Source organism: Parasteatoda tepidariorum, chromosome 8, assembly GCF_982258835.1.
Source record: "Parasteatoda tepidariorum strain Cologne lab strain chromosome 8, Ptep-v5.0, whole genome shotgun sequence".
NCBI classification, from domain to species: Eukaryota; Metazoa; Arthropoda; class Arachnida; order Araneae; family Theridiidae; genus Parasteatoda; species Parasteatoda tepidariorum.
In genome coordinates, this window is record NC_141762.1 from 49,001,772 (window position 1) to 49,025,269 (window position 23,498).

General features: G+C 28.5%; 1 protein-coding gene across 2 annotated transcripts in view; it reads left to right on the plus strand.

Annotated features, from left to right (window-relative positions):
* Positions 1–1,501: 1,501 nt before the first annotated feature.
* Positions 1,502–23,498, plus strand: part of LOC107446920 (uncharacterized) — a 51,045-nt gene continuing 29,048 nt past the window's right edge. Inside the window, exons 1-3 of one of the 2 annotated variants that reach the window (XM_016061699.4) lie at positions 1,606–1,800; positions 5,770–5,912; positions 14,632–14,711. In XM_016061699.4, the coding sequence (XP_015917185.1) occupies positions 14,657–14,711 (55 nt within the window). In that variant the 5' untranslated portion in view covers positions 1,606–1,800; positions 5,770–5,912; positions 14,632–14,656. Of the gene's footprint in view, positions 1,801–5,769; positions 5,913–14,631; positions 14,712–23,498 lie in introns of both variants that reach the window. The other variant, XM_016061698.4, reaches the window with a different exon arrangement.

Here is a 23,498-nt window from a genome sequence, read left to right on the forward strand (position 1 = left end):
AATGTATATATTTTATCAAGTATCCGTTTTGCGGACATAGAAGCGGAATACATGCTTTGTGAAGGGTGTTTGCACACTTGGAAAGCTGTAATTGGTAAGACGTATTTCCATTTCAGGAAATATTTACAATCTTTTTGTTAAAAATTATACATTTTTTATTCATAGTAACCTACATCTTGGTGTTTCTTTCATAAAAAAGCATATTTTTTACTGAGAAAATACGAACATATAAAAATTTTGTTAACATTACTGTTAAAGTAAATTTTTATTTTGCTATGGTATAACAGCAAATCTATTTAAATGCACTTACAGTGCACTTTTATTACACTTTCAGAACATCAGAATAAAAGCTTTATTTATAATCTAAAAAATTTCTGATTTTTAAATATTACAAGAAATTTATAGTTTTAAAAAAATGCAATATTTTCTTTATATTTAAGAGCCCTAAGTACAATAAATTCAAGTAAAATTATAAAAAAGTGCGATAAAACTATTTAGTCAACTAGGTTTGATGAAATAATGTTTCACGCTAAAATATATCGCTCAAGCATTTATGTACTAGAAAACAAATGTGGTCAAATCACCTGTGTACCTGGTAAAATTTGCCATATTTCTGGCTGACACCAAAGAGCTTGAAAATTTTTACAGAAGAGCCTTGGTAATAAATTTGGTAAAATTCGCTAAAAAGATAATTTTATGATGTGTCATAAAATTTGGTAAATGTAGTAAAATTTGATAATTTTATTATCATACCTTAGAGCATGGTATAAAAACTATATATTCGGTTAAATTTACTTTTGAATTTTTTTTTCTTCTATTAAATATGTGGTAATAAGAACTATAATCATACTTGCAGGTTAAACATTAAAATAGGAACGGATAAATTACTAAATTAGTGGTTTTAACAACGTGTATTTTAGTTTTAACCAGAATTATGTATTTTTTTTAACCAGAAATGTCATTAGCATACAGTACGCTAATTTTACCAGAATTTTTTTCTCCGTTTGCATGTACAAATACAGTTTTAAAGAGAATCTATCAAACATTTTTAGAAAAGGAAGGAAAAGGAGGGAAAAAAAGCGAAAAATCCAAGTCGATATTTTTGCGAGTAAATAATCATCAAAGAACAGAAGATAACTTAATTCGATTTTTGATCATTCAAATATTTTTAATCGTTCTTCATGTAAAAACATTTCAAACATTTATTTTATTTTAAAATCGAAACATAGTGCGTGTATTGTGCAGTTTTTTTTTTTAAATTCAAGATATATGATTTCGAAAACTAAAAGCAACAGAAAACCAGGAAGAATAGCGTATGACCACACATGTAAAATTATTGATGCAGACGGCTGGCAAGGGGAGGAGACATGACAGTTGCAAATCAATCGCCGAATCAAATAGCACGTTTCTAACAGTTCTAATCAATTGTTTTCATCGCTTTTTACCCCGCTTCCGACAACAAAAGAAAAAGCTTTATATGCTTACGGAGACATCATCCACTAATTTTTTTTTGTTGACGTGTCGAGCACCATGGCAACGTATGTAACACATCAAATTAAATCCTGAACCCCTCTCTCTCTCTTTTAAAACTGCGAAAAAGATTCCAAACGTTTGCGAACGTAACCGAAGAGAACTAACTGAAGCAGGGTTTTGCTGCCAACTCTCACGCGAACTGAATTTAGAAACTTTTTCTCCTTAAAAATCCATTGGGTAATTCTACAAGTTGGAAAAGTAAAAATTTCATTTGCTCCTTCTGCAAATGAAAACGATGTGCCGTGTGGTTTAAATCGTTCTTAAAAGGTGAGATTTTTTTTATTTTTTATTTAAAGCTTTGAAAGTTTTTTTTAATTTAAATATATTTTTTATAACGCTTTTTTATGCAGAAAGTAATTTTATTCGAATGCTTCACAAGTTGGAACCTTCTGGAAAGTTTAAAGAATAAATGTAGTATTTTTTCTTCTAAAGTGTAAAATGCAATTAAATTATAAAATTTTTAGAAAAGAATTCCTTAATGCTTTTTTATATTTAGAAATAAATTTTCGCGTTTTTAAGTTGTTTAAATAAAATTCATGTTTTTAAGTAATCATTTACTGGTAAACGTGGTTATGAGTAGGGAAATATCGCAAGCTTAATTTGATTTATTTTTTTAAATAAAGCGCAGATTTATGGTCAAAGACAATGTAATTTCATCTAAAGTATTTACTTCCATTATTATCATTTTCCTAGTATAATTTTTCGAACACATTTCATCAGGTAAATATTTTGCAATCGTTCAATCAAGAGTTTCAACTGTGTAAATGTTGGCATGCGTCACACGAAAAAAAATCAATGAAAGTGTGTCTATACCGACTTTTGATACCAGAGTTACCTTGTCTTCTGAGTAGAGTTTGAAATTGCAAGTATATGAGCTTTAGCGTCACTGTCTCAAATCCATTACTTGGACAATACTGTATATTGGAGCTGATAAAATAAAATTATTGCCCTTCAAGGGAAAGATTTTATTTCCTGGTGTTAATTAATCTATAATACTTTACTTTATTTCTAGTAAATTTTTTGTTTAGATAAGAACAGAAGTTCTCATTTTTTTAGTGTGTAAGGCAAAACGGATAATTTCCTCTCAAAACGCATGCTTATCATAATAATTAACATCGAAATTTCCTTGTCTTCTGAGTATGGTTCAAAATTACGAACATACGGAATGGATCTCTATTGCCCCAAATCAGCTACTGTAAAACTGTTACCGATAAAACTGCTTATCGGTGATGATAAAAAATAATTCATATTATTTATCAAAAATCTAATCTTTTATTTTTCATGATAATTCCTAAAACGCGACTTTACTTTGTTTGAGACAAAAATTCTGTATTTCTAGAAACAAAAGTCTTAAAAGAAAAGTAATGTTTACGTAAAAGAAAAAGCGAAAGTAGTTTCTGTAGTTTTAAGGCAATAAAATGTTGTTAATCACTTAAGTTGTTGGAGCGGATTCTTTTTCTTTTACAGCTTCCAGTTTTGTTATTGTTTTCTTCACTTGATTTTTGTTTAGTTATATAATTTGAAAGTAAAGTTGATTAAATGATCTGTAAACAATGGTTTTGATTAATTTTTTTTAATTAAGAATGATATAAAACTTATACTTCTTGAATTAAATTTTGTTTTGCATGTTGGTATGAATAAAAAAACATAGTAATTTAACACGGAATAGAGACAAAGTAGTTAAAAGAACCAACAAAATGTTAAGATTGTTTTAACTATTTTAACTTGAGCATTAAAAGTTGTTATTGTGCACTATTAATTTAAAAGAATTATTGATTTTAAGAGTAAGTTTAATTATTTGCTTAAATTATAAAAATAAAAATGTATTTTAAATATTATTAAAATTATTATTACTATTTTTAACAGAAAACAACCAACAATTTTTTTACCTGTTTCTTGTTTTGTTCTCTTATTCCATGTGACCCCGTGGGACAATACAATAGAACCCATTTTGAACCAGTCAAAAAATTCATTAATTGCATAGACCAAATGAAAAAACACAACTAAATGCTGAAACTTGATCCTAAAATGTACTCGTTTTATTAAATAAATTAGTTTTTAAATTAATTTAGTCTAAAATTTTTAAGTTTTACTTTAAAGTTGTAATAAATTTTCATTCATCGTTTTAATGTTATTAAAGTGCTGTAGTACACCAGCTCTGAAATGTTGTTACACGGAACCCTAGGGTTCCGCCAAAGAGTTAAAAGGGTTCCACGAGTTAGCACAATCAATAATCCATTCTCTACTTATTATTTTGGTTGCCTTTATATATATATATATAAATATATATATATATATATATATATATATATATATATATATATATATATATATATATATATATATATATATATATATACATATATATATATATATATATATATATATATATATATATATATATATATATATATATATATATATATATATATATATATATATATATATATATATATATATATATATATATATATATATATATATATATATATATATATATATATATACATATATACATATATATATATATATATATATATATATATATATATATATATATATATATATATATATATATATATACATATATACATATATATATATATATATATATATATATATATATATATATATATATATATATATATATATATATATATATATATATATATATATATATATATATATATATATATATATATATATATATATATATATATATATATATATATATATATATATATATATATATATATATATATATATATATATATTTATATAGCAATCATTTCCACACAATATTTCTCTAACAGTCATTTTCAACATTTATAACAGTTCTTTTTTTTATTTAGCAATATAAAAACAAATTTTTAGCTAGACTAGATTGCGAGGTCAACTGTTAAACATAAAACCTAATTTCAGATTATTAATAAATAAAACGATGAAAAAATTTCATTCATTTTATTAAATATAAAAAAAGTTTAAAAGTCAAAATAAACTAGTCTTTTAATGGCTATAACGTACACAATCTCATAATTATATAAAGAATTTAAGAAAAATTTAAAATAAATATTTTTTCACTAAACTACTTTTTTTATCTGGGAAAATAATCTTTTTCGAAACCATTCTTTTTTAAATTTTGAATTCTAGCTTCTTTTTTTTTTTTTTTTTTTTCTTAAAAAAAAGTTTTTTTCTGGAGCTTTATTATTATTGCATTTAGGTTATTATTTTACATATTTACATGATTCAATCAACAAATAATGCCAATTGTTTAATATTTGTTAAGAGTCACGCAAACTTGTGCACTGTAAAAAATTTCGGATCAAATTACGTTAAAAAGTTTCGTCACTCAGCACTCACGGTGCCAATACTTTTTATCTTGAAATCCATTTTTACCGGAACATGTTACTGAACAAAAAATTCTGATATACCGTAATTTTTACACTTATAATTACTGTAAAAGAACTGAATCACTCTAATTAAATATTACCATAAAAAGTACTGTATAATATTTTGCGGTAAAAATGGACTTAAATTTACCTATTAAATGGTAAAAATGGATAAAATGAATTTTACGGTTGATGCACCCAAAGTACTATTTCAAGTACCGGCGGTACTTTAAATCATAATTTGAATCGAAATTTTTTACAGTGTTATTTATCTACAAAAATCTCTCGATGGTTAGTTCAAAAGATCTTTAAGCATATAGGAGAAAAGGAGGAAAATTAAACTCATTATTATAATTTATGTTATATTCATTGAATAAAGTTATATAATAATAAAGAGTATTTAATTATTATAATTATTGCGGAAAGGAAATTTGAAGTAAAGTTATAAATGAAATAGTTGAAAAATGCTACTTCAAAGTGTAGACTAAAGCTGTTCGTTAAAGGTTTGTCTTTGAATTACATCAAAATCGAAAATGTCTTCCTAATGATATAAGAAATTAAAAGCCGACTGTTTAATACTTGAAATCTAACGAAGTATTCTGCAGTTCATTAATGTGATACATGAAATATAATGACAAAACAAAGCAATTTGAAAGAAGAACACACACCTAAAAACGTCGATGGCATACATTGTTTCTTTCGGTTCTTATATTCCAAAATCAATAGTTAAGCCTATTTTTACTAGTTAGCACTAAACTCAAAATTTTACCCAAAAAGTTATTTTTAATAATCAAATAAGCAGTTCAATGTAGGCAGTGAAATTTCAATTTATTTTATTCTGTTCCAGATATTTTACTGATAGTTCAAGAAATATTTAATGAAGTTAAGTCAGCACGCAAGAAGAATTTAATTTCCTTAGTGTCGATCAATTTTTCTAGATTCGACCTAGATTTCATTGTTACAGCTGAAACTTATTCATAATTCTTTAAGGTGAGAAAAAGAGTAATTTTATTTCTTGCAAATGCTATTGCTTATAGTTTTTTTTAACATTTTTTTTTTAGTATTTTGGTATTGCATTAAGAAAGTTTGAACTCAGTATTTTCACATTTGTTTTTAAATCTGTAATTTCACGTCCCTTTTTGTTGAAGACTTTAAATAAAATTTAAGCATTTATTACGATGTTTACGTTAGTAGATTGAAGATTAATTAACAAACTTTTTTCTGGTGTATAGATTGTAATAAATGATTAAAATCAGGATGAATAAAATAGGCATTTACATTTTAATACTTCTAAAAGAAACTATGGATTGCGTGCTGAACTACATAAATGAAACTCAGGTAAAATGATGTCATCAATTTAATAGATGTAGTTTTTTATTATTAATGGAGATGATTTGTGTATTTAGCTATAAAAAATGTAACGAATGTGTTATGTAGGTCAAATATAGGTTCCCAAATTCTTCCCACATTAACAGTCAAACTATTCCATTTACGGGATTAATTAAAGTCGAAAGTAGAAATTTCACAATAAGAACAGAGAATCATATCTTTATAATAAAGTAATAATTTAGAATACTAAAGTAATAATTTAGAGTACTAATTTAGAATACTTTTTAAAACGATAGAGAGAATTAAATGGTAAATTTTATTCCAAATATAACTCAGCTTTACACTTCTCGCTTGAACGATTAAGAATCTGAGTTTTAAACTAGAGGGGGATTTTTAGGATCTAAAATATTTTTTATTTACTTCTTTATTTTTTTTTTCATATTTTAAATAATTTCTTTGAGTTATCATGATATGAAGAATAATTCTATCAAGTCAGCTGTCATTTATGTCGCTTGCAACTATAGCTATATTATACAATAACCTGTAGCTGTGTTATAAAATTGTATTAGTTACTAAGTATGAAAGTTTGATCTAAAATAAAGCTAAAAACACGGATTTGTGGCTTAAAACTTCCCAGCTACATTGATTCTAAAAAGGCTTTTTCAAAAATGCTTAAAAAAAATATCGTTTGCATAGTGTCGATTACAAAAATTGATTACATTTATGATCTCTCTGGCACTATCTATTGGCAACACTATAGTTATTGTTCATTTTGTGAGGTTGTCTTAAGTTATAATTTAAATAGTGTTGATTATATATAGCTTAATTAGATATAGCTTAAGTATTTAATTAGATCCATTTTGTATTTTTATAGTAAAGAAAACTGAGTTACGAAGTAATTATTTAGATTTATTTTTTAATTCTTTTTAATATGACTGTAGAAAGACTGTTGACGTTTTTTAAGATTTTCTCATAATCAAAGATTGAATTAAAGTCTGCAGCATTACAGATCAACGCTTTGTCAGAAAAGCTTCGATGGAATTAGTTATGTTGTAGAGCCTGATACGTGTAGGGTGTGAAATTAGTTTTATAGTAAGGCCTGTTACATAGGGTACTGCGATGACTTAGAGGATAGAGTTTTCGCCTTCTAATGAAGTGAACCGGGTTCGAATCCCAACGATGGCTGGTCGATACGAATTTCGCTCCTGGCTCGCACCGACCTCAGTGCTGAAGCAAAATATCCTCAGTGGTAGACGCATCATGTGTTAGAGTCCCTTAACTGTAAGAATTACTGTGGGAGGCTTTCGTGGTTTTCCTCTACGTGTAACGCAAATGCGGGTTAGTTCTATTAAAAAAAATCCTTTACGAAGGCAAATTTCTTCCAATATTTGATCTAGGAGTTCCTTTGTCTTCTGGATTGGGTTAAAAATTACAAGTCTACTTAGTTGAACATTAGTAGTCGTAAACCCAAAAATTGGTCGGCTGTTCAACAACGGTTATAAAATAGGGTGCATAGGGCGTAAAATTAGTTTTAATAGTATAGTAAGATGCAATTTCGGTATTTTTAGTTTAAATATATTTTTAAGCTAAGAAATTCATGAATGTAGTAAGTTTTAATTAAAAAGTGTTTTTCTCGGATTTCCATATAATTTTTTTTTCTAAAACAACTTTCAAATAAAGTTTAAAGTAAACTATGTTTAACTATTTAGAATTTCATCACAGTTTAAATGTGCGTAATGCAGCGTTATATGAGAATGGTTTTATATTTGGATTACACGCCTGTTACATAAGGTGTGAAATTAGTTGAACAAGTTCTAATACATACGACTAAGCATGAACGTTTATTATTCATTCTTGGCAAAGGAAAGGAAATACATGCCAGCACGAACTAAATCTTCGTTCCATTCTGTTGTCCGAAAGTAAAAAGGCTGTAAAATTGGAAAGTAGATGGAACGGGGAACGCTGACGAGCAACAAAAGGATCTTGGGAGTGGTGGAAATGAGAGTAATTTCCAGAAGAGATTACTTTTTCGCAAACTTGCAATTAAACAGAGTCTTAGAGTAATAATAGCGGTAGTCCATTGTACCATAAAGAACCCCGCTCATTTATGTTGTCTCTCATTGATGTTTAAATTAATGAATGAAAACATATACAGTTGGAACGGTGAATTTCAATGTTCAGCTTTTTTTTTATCGCATACAACTTTTAGTACATCATATTAATGGTATCTAATGATACAAAATAAAGAAGAGCAATTGATTGAATAGCCGAGTGATGAAAGCTCTAAATGAGATTTTAGTGAATTGGCCTTAAAGCTTATAACCTACACTTTTTTTTTTACTTGAATAAATCTTTGCAATTTTGAAAATAAAACATAAGTTTACAGTGTGCCAACTAGAAAACGGACCTCCCTGAATAACTTTCAATCTAATGATCGGACTTTCACTTTCTAGGATTGAATCTTAAAGGTTTGATAAGGCGATTTCAAATAATTAGTACAGACGGTAGTTAATCAGTCAGGCACAAAAACGTACTTTCTCTTAATAAAGATACCTTTTTTAGGCGGATTAAAATTTCTGACCCCCAAAATCTAGGAAATAGCCACAATTTAGGAAATATGGCCCCCATAATTTGATTAGGAAAGCCTTCCAAAGTTTGGACTCCTTAATATTGATTTTATTCCTTGCGTATTTCGACATATTTCGAGAATTTTTTAAGTGAATTCAAAAATTTTACCCAACAATTATTAAATTCGCTCTAATAATTTAAATAAATAGTTAATTTCACTCAAAATATAACTTACAGTAAATATTTATGATTTTTTTACCATTTTATTTGAAAATGATCAAAAAAATTTGGAATTGTAAAGTTTAAAATTTTTTACATCATTTTAAGGAATGTAATTTTACATGGCAAAATACAGAATTAGAGAGAAATATGTCGATTAGTTCCTGAGACGTTATATTTCAAAAATACGACTTCTTTAAAACTCGATTCCTCAAGAACTATTCGACCCATTTCGCATAAATTTCGTATTTTTCTAAGCAGAAACTACATTCTACATTCTGCATTAAAATGATAACTAGACTAATGGGACTCTGTTTCCCAGATTGCTGCTACCCCCTATATTTTGGATGTCACAAATCTGAATCTGTTGAGAAAAAAACTATGTTAATACAGAAAAAATTCATTTTTGTGTCTGATTTCGTAACTTAAAATATCGTCTACTCTAAATAATTAGCATAATATACCCTTACACCATTAATATTGAGTCCTAAAACGTGAAGATTCGATTAATAGATGAAAAAGTTATTCGGGTGGTTTGTTTATTTTTTTTTCACACTGTTCCTTGATTTGGAGGACGAGATGTTTGATGATTTTTTTGTTCAGTTGTGCCTTTTACCTAAGGTTGAACTAATTACTTTTGAATAGAAAAAAGATGTATTTCTGATAACTGCAGTTGGAAAAATAAGAACGAAACAGCCCGAACAGCCAGCTCTATGTACTATATTGCACATTGCATGGTACGATGTGCATATTTAATATACTTTATATCAGGGAATCAAATTTAAAATTTAAAGGTACTTGCCAAACTAAAACTTTACTCTTTACTACTTTTACGAAAAATAACAAAACTTTTAAAATGTTAACATTTATAGTATAAAAAACTTCATGAAGCGAAAACCATAAAAGGACAAAGAAAAACATATTTTTTTTGCAAAATAATAATAATAATAATAATTATAATATTAATTTAAAATAAAGTTTCCGTAAGGTTTCAATAATTCCATAATTCCATAATCATCGACATGTCATTAAAAACCGTTTAAAAAAAGAGAAAAATATGAGAAATGTTTCCATACTTTTACAACTTCATGTTTGTATAAAACTGCGTTTCGGCACTAAAATATCATTTGCCAGTGTCAAAATATGTTAGAGGGTCCCTTTATAGAAATTCTGACGAAATCATTCAAGCGAATTTTGAGCCCCGCTGTCACGCAGGTTTGTCGAATTTGCATCCTGATTTTTTTGCATGTAAATGCTAACTTTAAATGTTAACTCTTAAATGGGAATGGTCTTTGTTTTGAAACATAACATTTAACAAGACCAAACTTACTTACTCACCAGCTCAAAATATTTGGTCGCTAATAGCGAGCCCGAAAGTGGACATTTCTCCCCTTGTGTTAAATAGTAAGTGCTGATTTGACACAGCAATATGCTTTCTTTTAAATCAGCAGTAAGTGATATCAATAAATTTTATTTTACTTCATTGTTTCAATAATTTTATTTTTTAAAGTATCTTTTTTTATTTAAAAATAAAACATGGAATGTTTGAGGAAATGAAGATTGTGCACCGGCTTTTATTTCTTGTCTGCAATCTCCGCCCCCCCCCCTCAATTGGTAAAATTTATAATTCCTAACTCTATTTAGAACTGTTTATGACAGCTTTCGCATTCTTAATTTACACACCCAAAAAAGATGCTTTTTAAAATGGTAAACGAATGCTTTATGATAAATACACTCAGAACCTGTATTAATTCAGAAAACACACCTCAGTGTTCGAGGGAACTGGAATCTATGAAATTTCAAAACTTAATAAAATAAATAGATGTTGTAGAAGAAAGTATCTTGGACAGCATGTATCTCGGACCAATGTAAATATTTGTACCACGTAGTTGAGGAATTTTGTATTCAGTATATAAAGTAGCAGGCATATACCAAGGAACTGTTTTTTTCTTAAATCTTTTATACATTATCTACTATATATCTATTATTTTAAATGCATTCTTTTTGCACTCAGGACCGATCCTAGGTATGAGTAAAAGATGCTTGTAATCGCCCATTAGAATAAATATATTTCTCCGTGGACTTTTCCACATGCAGCTTGCAAAAGTTACGTTCTCAGCAATTTCATAAATTTTTTAAATATTCCTATTGTAAAGCAATTACTAGGTATTATGTTTATGATTTATTTGAATTAATTTATCTAAATGCATGATTTATTTCAGCATGATTAAATTTTTAATTTAAGTTAATTTTTTATTGCACAAATATCTAACTTTAGTCAGTTAACAAGTCTAAAAAAAAAGACCCCCAAGGGAGTGTTATCTAAGGTGTAACATCTATTTGTTAAAGGTGCTACGTGTGATGGTCCATGGTAGAACATCATATTGTATTTTTCCTTTCTTTACTTTTTTTCTTCTTCTTCTACGAAACAGCAGAATTCATTTAAAAAATTCATTTTAACATTCTAAAGTATAATGCATTTCCAACTTAATTTAAGTGATTTGATTTATTGCATTCTGAATAAACATTAAAATTAACCCAAACTGCAGCGCTCTTCCCTACAATTAACTAAGGTATGACCTTGTGAGAAAATTCAATTTTTTTTTTAAATGTATAGTTTAAAAGCACAGAATCGTGAACTTTAAGAACCCCGTGGGGTCATGCCTCAGATTTAGACCCCCTACTAGATGGCTCAACGACATCGAAAATGACCTGAAAATCCTGAAGATTAGAAATTGGAAGCGAGTTGCCGTGAATAGCAGGAGCTGGCGTTTGTCAGCTATTGAGGCAGCCAAGGCCAGCAAGGGGCTGTTGCGCAGAGAAAGAAGAAGAAGATTTAAAATATTTTTACACTAAGCTTTTCAACTTCTAATACTTTTTTAAAACCTATTTTTGTTCGTGCCTGTTTTAAACCAAAGTAAATAAAAAAAATGGCTTTTGTTATTACGAATATGCTCATCATTATTTTCCTTAACATTTCTTCAGGAACATGAACATAAAAGACCAGTATAATGTTTTTAAATCTTTTATTATCTGGGTTTTCTTTAAAAAGTTTTCAAGTCATGGTTTTTGACTACTTTCAAAAAATGAATTTTTGTTTGTCATTATTTTTTATTTTTTGGTTTGAAAATGGAGGAAGGAGAACTAAAATCTCATTGTGATATGATGGACACTTGAGAATTTTTCCATTAAATCTCGCTAAGTTTTTGCATTTACTGATGAGTTTATGTATCATTAACGCTAAAGGTAAGAATTGATGGAGAAACCACTTGTTAACATTCCTAAGAGCAGGATCCCAATCCATTATTTTTGTTTATTTTTTTTTTAAATAATAGTTCCAAAAGTCACTTCTTTCTTGAAATCATGTATAATAACTTTTTTAGCTATTGCATTATAACTAGCCTGATAACTAATAAAAAAAACAGCAGAATTCTTTTCAAATATTTAAACTATAAGCTTGGTGTTTTCTAGCTTATTGATGTCCTTAATAGAAAGAAAATGAGTATATTTCACGTTCTTTAATATTCAATTATACTTATTCGTTTTGTCAGATAAACTCAATGATCAAAGTTAACATGGCAGCATGGCAGACTACGTCACTAAATTAGTATTCTTAAATTTATCTGAAACCACATGTTTATTTTGTATATAGCATGAACTATAATCACGAACGATAATACCCAAGGACAATCCTCACCAACATCATCACGGAGCTTTTCTTGAAGTTTCTGTACACCATCAACTCCAAATTACGATCTGTGGATGAATGAATGCAGTATAATTAGGTTCTCCCTGTAAATCGGGCAGCGATATGTGTTGCTGAAGACCATTCTTGACCATAGATGGCGCCACTGAAAAAGCAAGAAAAGCACCCTCTGCCTTAAAAATTCGCTTTATCAGGCTTGCTGAATGGCAAGTGGCATAAGTAACAGCAGCAATAAACTTCTTTTTAGAATAATTTGCCGAAAAAATAGTTTTTAATTTTATTTTTCAGATATTAACCCTGGGAGAAATATATTAGAAAAATTTCACTTTTCTTTAGTTTACGTTATTTCACGTCGTATTTAGTCAACTATAGGTTATTAATGTAAATCTTCAAAAAATCAGTGAAAGTGATAGCTAGACGATAGAAATAGTCATTTAGTATTCACATATATTTTGATAGCTCTCCAATTTCTTTTGAGGAGTTTAAATACAGTCAGAGGTTTATAATAATGACGCATTATTTTTACTAACCTCCTGATTTATTGCCTTTTAATAAGGGGATATACTTTCATTGAAACAATACTAACAGCCAGTTAATAATGTAAATATGCAAGATATCAGTGAAATTGATAGCTAGAAGATTTCTATACCCACTAATAGTTCTCAAGTTTCTTTTGATAAGCTTGCAAAAATTTAGAGATTTTATAACAAAGACGTATCAGTTTTAATCACAATATTTTAAATCATTATTTTATAATAAAGCTATGATAAAAGATATATTATTGCATTGTAAAAGTTAAATAAAAGAAAGGCAATAATATATCTCCGTTGAATCGCCATAAGGATGAAGTATTAAATGAAGCAATAACTGTTTAACCACGGAATGTCATTACCTGCTCTCATGATGTTAGTACGTACCTATGTTTTCCTGTATTCTACATCGTTATCATTTCCAGCAAATAGCTTTTCTTGAACGAAGATTGTAATGACCATTATGCATTAGTAAGATTTGCAGAAAGACACGAGATTTGTATGTACTTTTATTTCTCGAAAATGAGGAAGTGCTTTATGTGGGGGATTTAAGGGGATTAACTTTTTTTTCTTCTTTTCAAAATCAATATTTGGATGAAAAGTATGTGTTGTTTTTTTGCTCATGCACTGTTTCAAACTACTAAACAATTAAATAAACAATATAGTGTGTAATATATTAAAAAATAACATATTTCGCAAAAATAATCATCGGTCAAAAACCTCATATAACTTGCCTCCGACTTTGACTGGATATATAGATAAATAAATAGATAGATATAGATAAATAAATTAATTAATTAATTAAAAATAAATGTTATTAACTAAATAAATACATAAATAAATAATACATGCTTATAAAATAACACACATAACATACATAATAACATACATAATAAATAAATAAATAAAATACATACATTGCAAATTTTCAAAAGTACTATATCGGTAAAAGTACTGTAAAAGTACTATACTTTAAAAAATATTGAAGAACTTATCGGTCCTGTAAAAAACTTAATGTGATTGTAACTTTTTTAAAGTTTTTTTTTATTGAATTTGAGTAATACTTAAAATTGAAAGACTACTAATGACTGCAAAGCAGGAACAAACAATTAATTGTTCTTCAATTCAAGGTTAAAAATAATACTTTAGATGTATTCACGTGTCTATCTTAGAGTTCGTTTGACCTTAGTTTCAAACCAAAATCGACAATAGTTTCAACAAACTTGAATATCTCATTGTTTGCATTCTTATTTTGTCTCATTTTTGTTTTACTTATGTATAATGATTTTTTTTAATAAATATGTCAAATTTTTATAACGTAAATATTTTTTTTTATTTCAAAAATATTTATTTTTAGAGTTCTCTTTTTCTCCGGGCACATAATGGGTTGTGCAGCTTCAAAAGCAGTACCACCACCTCCAAGTTCAACAGAAACAGGTAAAAAAAAGATTCTATGACATTTTCTTTTGCATTATGCATTAATGATGCTTTGTTGTTTGCATATCCGCTTCGGTTAAAAATGTACTTAGCTTATTTTTTTAATGCATACCTAATGTATTAAACGCGAGTTAAATATGATCACTTATATTAATGACCACTAAAATAGTACTAGTATTATTATTAAAATGTATTTTACAGAATTTCAAATACAAGTCATTTTTAATAGATGGAAAACTAGTAAAACAGAGGGGGGGGGAAAATAGGGCACATGAATTAGTTTAGATTCACCATGAGAAAAAAGTATGGTCAAAATTACCAACATATGGTAAAATGTACCCCATTTCTGGCTCTTTGGGAACACCAAAAAGCCCCATAGTTTGTACCGAAGAGCTTTGGTAAAATAAACAATAAAATATGATTTCATAATATGTGATAAAATTCGGTAAACATGGTAACTTTCAGTAAATGTGGTAACGTCACAGAACTTTAGATCAAGCTATAAAAACCATATATTGGCTAAAATTTAATTTTCATTTTTGTAATTTTCACTAAATGTGTGGTAACAAGAAATATAATTTTGAAAACCAGAGTTTCCGGTAAACCGTTGCTATATGAACGAAAAAAATATCAAATGAATGGTTTAAATATCAAATAGTTTGCTTTTATTACCACAATTATGTTTTAATTTATTTATTCATTTTTTGCCAGAAGCGTCATTAAAATATAACTCGGTAGTTTTTCCAGAATTTCTCCGTTCACGTAAGTGACTATGTCAATCATAATATTGTGAAAGCTTTGCAATTTTCGAGCAGTCTTTAAGTACATCAAATTTTAAAATTTATTCTCGCTTTACTGATATTACAAAGACTCTCTTAGTAGCTTATAACAAACATAGGAAGTCTGTAATATAACAGGAAAATTTCTGCGATAGATCAGTTGCTTTGCATTTATGTGAAAAAATAATCAAAGTAGGAAATCAAAGAATTTTATAACACTCTTCTCAGATGCCCACAACGGGATGAATTTAATAAAATTTTCACCTATTAGTGAATTATATGACAAAAGAAACAATGAAAAATGAAAATTATGAAAAAAACGACAACCGAAGCTGACGTCTTCAGGGGGTACCAGTTCCGGAAGCCATAAATGCAAAACCTTTTCTACGACAGGTGTCTAAATTGCTCTCTCTGTACCCCAAAGGTTTTACCTAAGTCCAGGAAGAGAATACAATACAAAATATAAAATACATAAAGCAAATACAGAAGTATAAAGTCAAGACTAATACATAAGAATAAAATGCGCAAGAACTTACTTGAAACATAAATCCCATAACCAAATTACACTACAGATTGCCAAACAACAACTAAATTGAAATAAACGAAAAAAGAACGCCCCCTAATTTGATGCGCAGAAGGGAGAAAAAAAGAAAGAAAAAAAGAGCGAGAAAGTAGTGACATCATTAATAGAAATGCTTAACCGGGGCAACTCGTTCAAGACTTGATCTTGCTCTATTAAAAGAAGAAAATGAAACTAATAATAATTCTAAATTATTTTCTTAATTTTAAAATCAATATTACAAAAATTAAAAGAAAACCATTATTTTCTAAATTTTTCAAAAAATTACTTGTTGCCTCTTGAAAACTTTCAACATTATTACAAATTTTATTAATTCTAAACAATTGAGAAAAACAATTAAAGTTTTGAAAATTTTGCTGCACAAATTAGTATCAAAATTACAGAAAGAAATAACTTTAAATTTGAAAGCCTTTCCTTTATCATAAACACCAAGTTTAATTTGTTTCGGATGTCGTATTTTTTCATAATTTTTATTTTTTCCTTTTTCATTGCTTCTTTTGTTTCAATTCCTTTTGGATTTTCAGTAGTATAGCGCTTTTTTCCACTGGAAATTTTGTTTCTAATTGCTTTACTTATTTTGAATTCTTTTCTTAATGTGGATTATATGACATAATTTTCTTTCAATATTACACAGTGCTCTCTTGTAAGATAGTAAGATTGAAGAAATTGTTTCCGTTTATTCTATCACGCGAGAGAACCTTTTAACAGTACTTAAGGGAAATTTCTTGTAGGGTAAGTTAATTGCTTAGCAGCTATGAAAAAAAAAAAAAAAGAAACTAGACGTAGATGAGAAAATCAAGGCACTTTATCAATCTTATTTATGGAGAGGAATTACAGTTATTTGAATTATTTTGCAAAATTTTTCCAAAATGCATAAGAGTACCTTGTAAGTATGCTTGTTAATTTGTAATCAAGACTTCAAATATCATTTAATAAAGGTGTTTTAAAAGACTTTCTTAAAAATTTTGCTGAAGTGCCTCGTAATTGCTACTAATGTAAAAGGCTGTTAAAAGAAACTGTTGCTTATTTTTTCTTCCACTAAATTTGATTGGAGTTATAAAAAAACAATTTAATTAAAATTAAATTGCAAGATATGAAGTAATATATGATGCGCTTTCTATGAAAATAGTTTTTATACAAGGCTCAGCTTTAAAGTTACAACTGTTTCAATATTAAAGACAAGGTTTTATTGCAAATTTTATTTCCGTTATTCAAATTCAAAAGTTAAAGCTCTTACTTCAGCAGTTCAAACAGATAACAACTGAAAAAACTTGATTTTGCTATAAAATAAGTAGCCTAGTATTGGCATGAACGTGAACTACATATGAATATTTTTGTTTTGATTAACGAATAAAAACAAAAATACGTCCAAGTAAATGTCTTTATATTCGTCATAGGAGAACCTTTGTCCCCTTTGTCAGAAAGAAACTCAAGTTTTTTTCCCTTAGTTTTCTTGACCAAATGACCCTTGGGTGTATTCGTCTTCTTACGTGACATAAGCATCGGGTTGCCCATGGCGACTACAAGTTTCCTCTTTCTATAAGCAACGAAATAAAAACATTGAAGTGTTACCGAGAATCTATTATGACCTAATCTATTCACCGACCTTCTGGGTAAATTCCAATAACTGGCCATGACAGCGTTTTTACTTTTATACCATGGCGATGTCATTTACTTCGTCGCCAAGTTATGCTTGTTCAGAATCAATTTCAAGGGAATTATGTCGTCGGTGAGATGTTAAGCAAACACTGAACTTTCTTTATAAGAGTTAAGGAACGATTAATTATATTTTGATTGTCGCATGATTTAAAAAGTTTTTGGAGGGGCACCGTGACTTTAACAAGTTAATTCAGAGAGGAGAAGTAACTTATATAAAATTATTAAAAAATAATGTCACCATCATTATTCAAAACTAATTGTTTTTGTATATAATTAATTAAATTCGGTATACAAATTTTCATTGCCATAAAGCGTCTTATGCGTACAATGTTTGAACGAAATTAGAGTACACGGTGACAGTAATTCTAAAAATTTTATATTTGCTACAAAAGTTGAAAAAAAAACTTCCATCTGCTAAATATCTGCAAGATGATTATGTTTTTAATATTCTTAGCTTAAGAATATTAAAAATATAGTAAGTATATTTTAAATATACTTAATATATTTTATATACTTAATATATATATAAGTTTTTTTAAAATTAAGTATAATTATTGCATTTAAACTTATGATGATTCCTGATTTATTTTCTCCCTTATTTGTGTAAAACGTTTGGTGGGTGTTCTTGATATTTCTTATTACTGAGGAAAGCATCCATATACCCCCATTCCCCGAATCAGTGGTACCCATACTAAGAATGATAAGAAACTATTAAAATACTCCTGAAATATTATATTTTCAAAACTAAAGTTTAGAAAAAAGATACACGAGAAAAAAATCACGGAGGACTTTTTGATGGACCTAATCCGCATTTGCGTTACATGGAGATGAAGACCACAAGAACCTCCCACTGTTAGCCTGACGTCAAGGGAACTCTAGCCCATGATCTGTCTACCACTGAGGATATTTCACGTCAGTGCAAGCTGGATGTGGAGTTCGTATCAACCAGTCATCACTGGGATTCGAACCCGGTCACTTCATTGGAAGACGAACGCTCTATCGTCTGAGCATCGCGGCTCTTTTACGCTCAAATTTGTACTGAAGAGGAATATAAATATATGTTAGTGGGATTATAGTATTTAATATTGACATTTTAAAATTCATTTTATTGATTCTTAGAATTAGCACCCCTTTTCCCATATTTCAAAGAAAAATTGAGGAAATATGGTTCTTTTTTTGAATTTGCGAGTATGGAATCTGCTGAAATTAAAGACATACCTTGTGAAATATGTTAAATATTTGTTTCGCTTTATCAACGCGCGGACGGGAAACTGAGCAATAACGACCGTCAAAATTTACTGCAATTTAAGTGCAAGGTTAACTTGAAACATCTTATGGTGTAAGTTAAACCATCTTAAGCTTGGTTATTCGCTATGTTTCAGCTTGAATAGAAACATAGCTCAATTTAAAATTTGATTAAGTTGCAAGAAATTTGCACCTAATTACAGTTCAACATCTTTGATCACGCAGCTCCTCTTCTACATATGCCCCTGAAGAAACATCTATCGAAATGTTTGCTAAGTAAAAAACAAAGTCACAAGAATGTCTCCACGCTAGTCTAACTCTCTAGCTCTCAATATTACCTGGGTGGAATCTTCAGCAGCTAGCATCCAATAATCTATTAGCGGCCTCTAATTTATAGTTTTTTTTTAAAAGTATAACAATAAATTTTTTGTAGAAATTTCCTTAGTATTTAACATTTTGTAACAATTGCCCTTGGTGCAAACAATTTGCCATCACCAGATCTGGTTGCTGGTATATCGATGCAGGTAAGCAAAACATACGCTATTACCCCAAAACGTAAAAAGTAAGGAAAATAAGAAGCATGATGCGCACTCAGAGAAGATAACAAGTCGCGCCAACAGTGAAGGAAGTTATCTAAAGATAATGTGTGTATCTGGACTTTGATGAACAGAAGTGGAGTAACTGTATGCTTCTATTTAAATTGTATCAATAATGAAGGAGGTTTTCTAAACATAATGTGTGTATCTGGACTTTGATGAGCACTAGTGGAATGACTGTATGCTCCTATTCAAATTGTGTCAGCAATTGAGGAAGTTATTTAAACATAACATGTGTATTTAGACTTTGATGAACATAAGTGGAGTAACTGTATACTTCTCTTTACCATAAGTATAGACTAGAGAAGAAAAGTAAAATAAAATAACAACAAAATTGATTATAGTAGATACAAATTTATGAATTGATACACATAAACAACATTTTAAAGAATTAACATTTTCAAACATCACGATTAACACGGTTATTACTAGAACAGAGACAATTTGCCATCTGGATTTTGCACTGAAGAAAACATTGTTCTGCTCTAGATACATATGTTGTTTCAGCAGAATTGTGCATACTTCCTGCTTACACCATAAGAACATTGCATGTTTAAAAAAAAATTTTATTACATCTACAATCTTCAATAACTATTATTACCTTCGTATAACAAAACAGATTTTTAAACTTATACGAAGCAGTTGGTTTGAATTCTAAATTCTAGAATTTGCTGAAAGAGAGTATGAATAAAATATTAAATTTTTAATGAAGTTATAGGAACATGCTCAAAAGATTTAATCGAGATGACTTTAGCTGACATCACTTCACATGCCTGCCTAATTACTCTGTACCAATCAACACTCAGTTACCAGTAGCAACCAGTTGATCAATTAAAAACGTTTATCTAATATTTTATAATTCATGATTTGAGGACAAATCAGTGGAACGTTATTGAAAAATTTTGTAATTTGAGGACACCCATATATTAATGGAAAATATTAATTTATCTGAGCAACAAAAACTTCTTTTTAAAAAATTGATAAATAATGCGAGTTTGCTGAAACATCTTCATCAAACTTATGTTCATTACTAAGCTGTTGTGAAATATCATATAATATTCTACATTTGAACTCATGTAAAATGAATGAGAACCTGAATATTACTGGATACTGAGCAATAACAACCGTCAATATTTACTGTAATTTAAGTACAAGGTTAACTTGAAACATCTTAGGGTGTAAGTTAATGTGTTTCTTTTTTTTTTTGCTGAATTTTTTTTAAAGACGGGTATAGCACTTTTATATGTTAGCATGGTGCTTATTTGTCCTTAGCTTGTATTCTCCGTGCGACAAAACTATCTTATTAAAAAAAGCAAGTGCCTTTCTGATTTTTTTTTGTTGCTATTTCACTACATATTAAAAATATACGGGTGATTCTCACGAAACATGACAATTCACTGTCCCTTGCTCCAAGATCTAATACTAAAAGAACTTTTAAAAAAAAATAATAATAATAAATAGCATTGCCGTTAGCATTTTAAAATGACTTTGCACTAGCATTGACTGTTTTGTATACTTAAAAAATTTAATTGAATATCAAAATGTCATTTTCCTGGCATGTCCCAAAAAATATTTCCAATAATAACTAGCTTCAAAACTTCCCATAAATTTTTCAAAATCTAATTTTTTTTATCTTATCCTACGTAAGCATTTCTAGAATATACGCAGAGTGTATTGTTTACTAAAACTTCGCTTAAAATAATTTTTTCTGTCAATAATTTTTTTGTCCCATGAAAATCTATCATTTTCTTGGCTACTTTTATTTAGTGATTTATAATCAAAATAGATAGCACCAGGAATCAATATCTTATGTTAATAGATTGATTAGATACCCTCCTATCTGAACATGTCTTGTTGCATGAATAAAGAACCAATTTTCTGGCTCAAAATCTATTTCAAAAATTTTTTCAAGGTGAGTAGGTTTTTATGCTGTCATTTTTCTGGCTTCTTGTAATCATTAATAACAAAAACTACATAGATTTATCTGAGTTATTTTAAGAAATACTGTGGTTTTCTGCAGAATATAAACGTTTTCGGCCAAAATATTAAATTAAAGTAAAGTTATATGCTATAAAATGGCGAATTAGTCATTAGCCTGGCTGTCTTTTTCCTGGCTTATGAATGCCAGGACATTGAACTGTTACCAGAAATTCTTTTTAACTGCTAATACTGTAAAAAGGGAAAGCAAATATTAACCTAATACCAAGTTTATGTATGATTGTTGTTATGTATGATTGTTATGTATGATTGCTTGGATGTAATCAAAGTTATTTATTTATCTAATTATTGATTATTATGCATAATTTCATTCTGTACATGTCTGCAATAAAAAAATATTTGATACTTCCTACAGTGGATAAAAAGAATTAATTTAAGCGATTTATGGTCCAACTAACATAAAGGCTTAAGTTGAGTTACTTACTATTAACTTAAAATGACTGTTTTTTAAACTTCTAAGGTAATATGTCATTTTCCTGGCATGCAAGATTTGGAGAATTTCTATTTGATTTTTTTCCCCGGGCAAATGTCAATAAACTACACTGCCGTCTATAAGATATTAATAAGTGTAGCTAAAGAAGTATACAAAAAAGATTTTAGATTATTTTGAAGACTTTGAATTTGAGGAAATTTTTTGGTCCGAATTGTCATGTTTCGTGAGAATAACCCATACATGTTCTCTGAGAGTTTCGTGGGAATTTGAGATCACATGTTGGGGACATTTTTTTGACCGCAAGGAGTTTGAAAGTTTTTATGTACTATCGATGAAATTTGAGGACTGTATTCAAGATTTGATGATGACTGATCCCATTACAGTATTTTGCTTTTTTTTAATTAACATGTCATCTATGTAATGAAGGAAGAGTGCATGTTGATGGCCTGTTTTAATTGGATTAAAATTTTTAATAGAAGTTAAACGAAACTAAAAATCAATAAACGTGACTAACGCTTTTTAGCTGTTAGTAATATTTTTTACCTATGACTGTTTGATTTGATTTCCTTCTTCATTCCATTTTTCAAAAAATAAACAAAACTACTGCACTCTGTTCTGGAATAAGTTTTTGCATTTGCACATAAAAAACCAGATAGATATTAAAAAAACCGGTTTTTTTGAAAATTTCTCAATTTTTTTTTCTGAAAAAATATAACAAAATTGCAGTATTCAACATTTAACTGTTTGTACAGTATATTAAAAATTTCAATTTTCATAATAATTGAGTCATTTCGCTAAACAGAAACTTACGCTGTTGCCATAAAATGAGAGTAAAAGTTTACCGACCCGTAATGCAACGTTGCGGCAAAAGGCAGTAAGTTATGAATGACTCTCTTCCGCTTACGTCATCTGATTAATGGTACCTCGACACGCTCGCTTACTTCCATCATTTTCCAGTTTATGTTTTCGGGTACGATGAATGAGATACAGGAATATGACTGGGAAAAAAAAGAAATTCATGTTCTAACACGTTTTGGATTCGTTATGTATTCTGATGTTCGGAATACATTTGAATATTTTCTTTATTTTAGTTTCGTTTGATATTTTATGGTTTGCAATAGCTAGATGTTTATAAGCTTTTTTTCAAATGATAGATACTTACTTTTATCACATTACTTTGTTTATGTATATGAATAATTTTTAAATTCATGCATTAAATTTTTTATTCCAAATTTTGTTGAAACAGCAATTTCGTAGCCTATTCTGATGCAATTTTTCGATATCAATTATTAGCAAACACAAAATTTAGATAATTTATAAAAGTAATAATATCAATTCAAAGGTGCATGGGCATTCGCTCTAAAATAGGGAAGAGCTTCAGGCAACGCTGCATGACGTTTCCTTCCATGGGTTGAAATGCAATTTTCAATCCTTATGATATGTGCTATCTTCCTTCCAAGCTGATGACGAGAACTTTTTAGTGATTTCTTTTACATA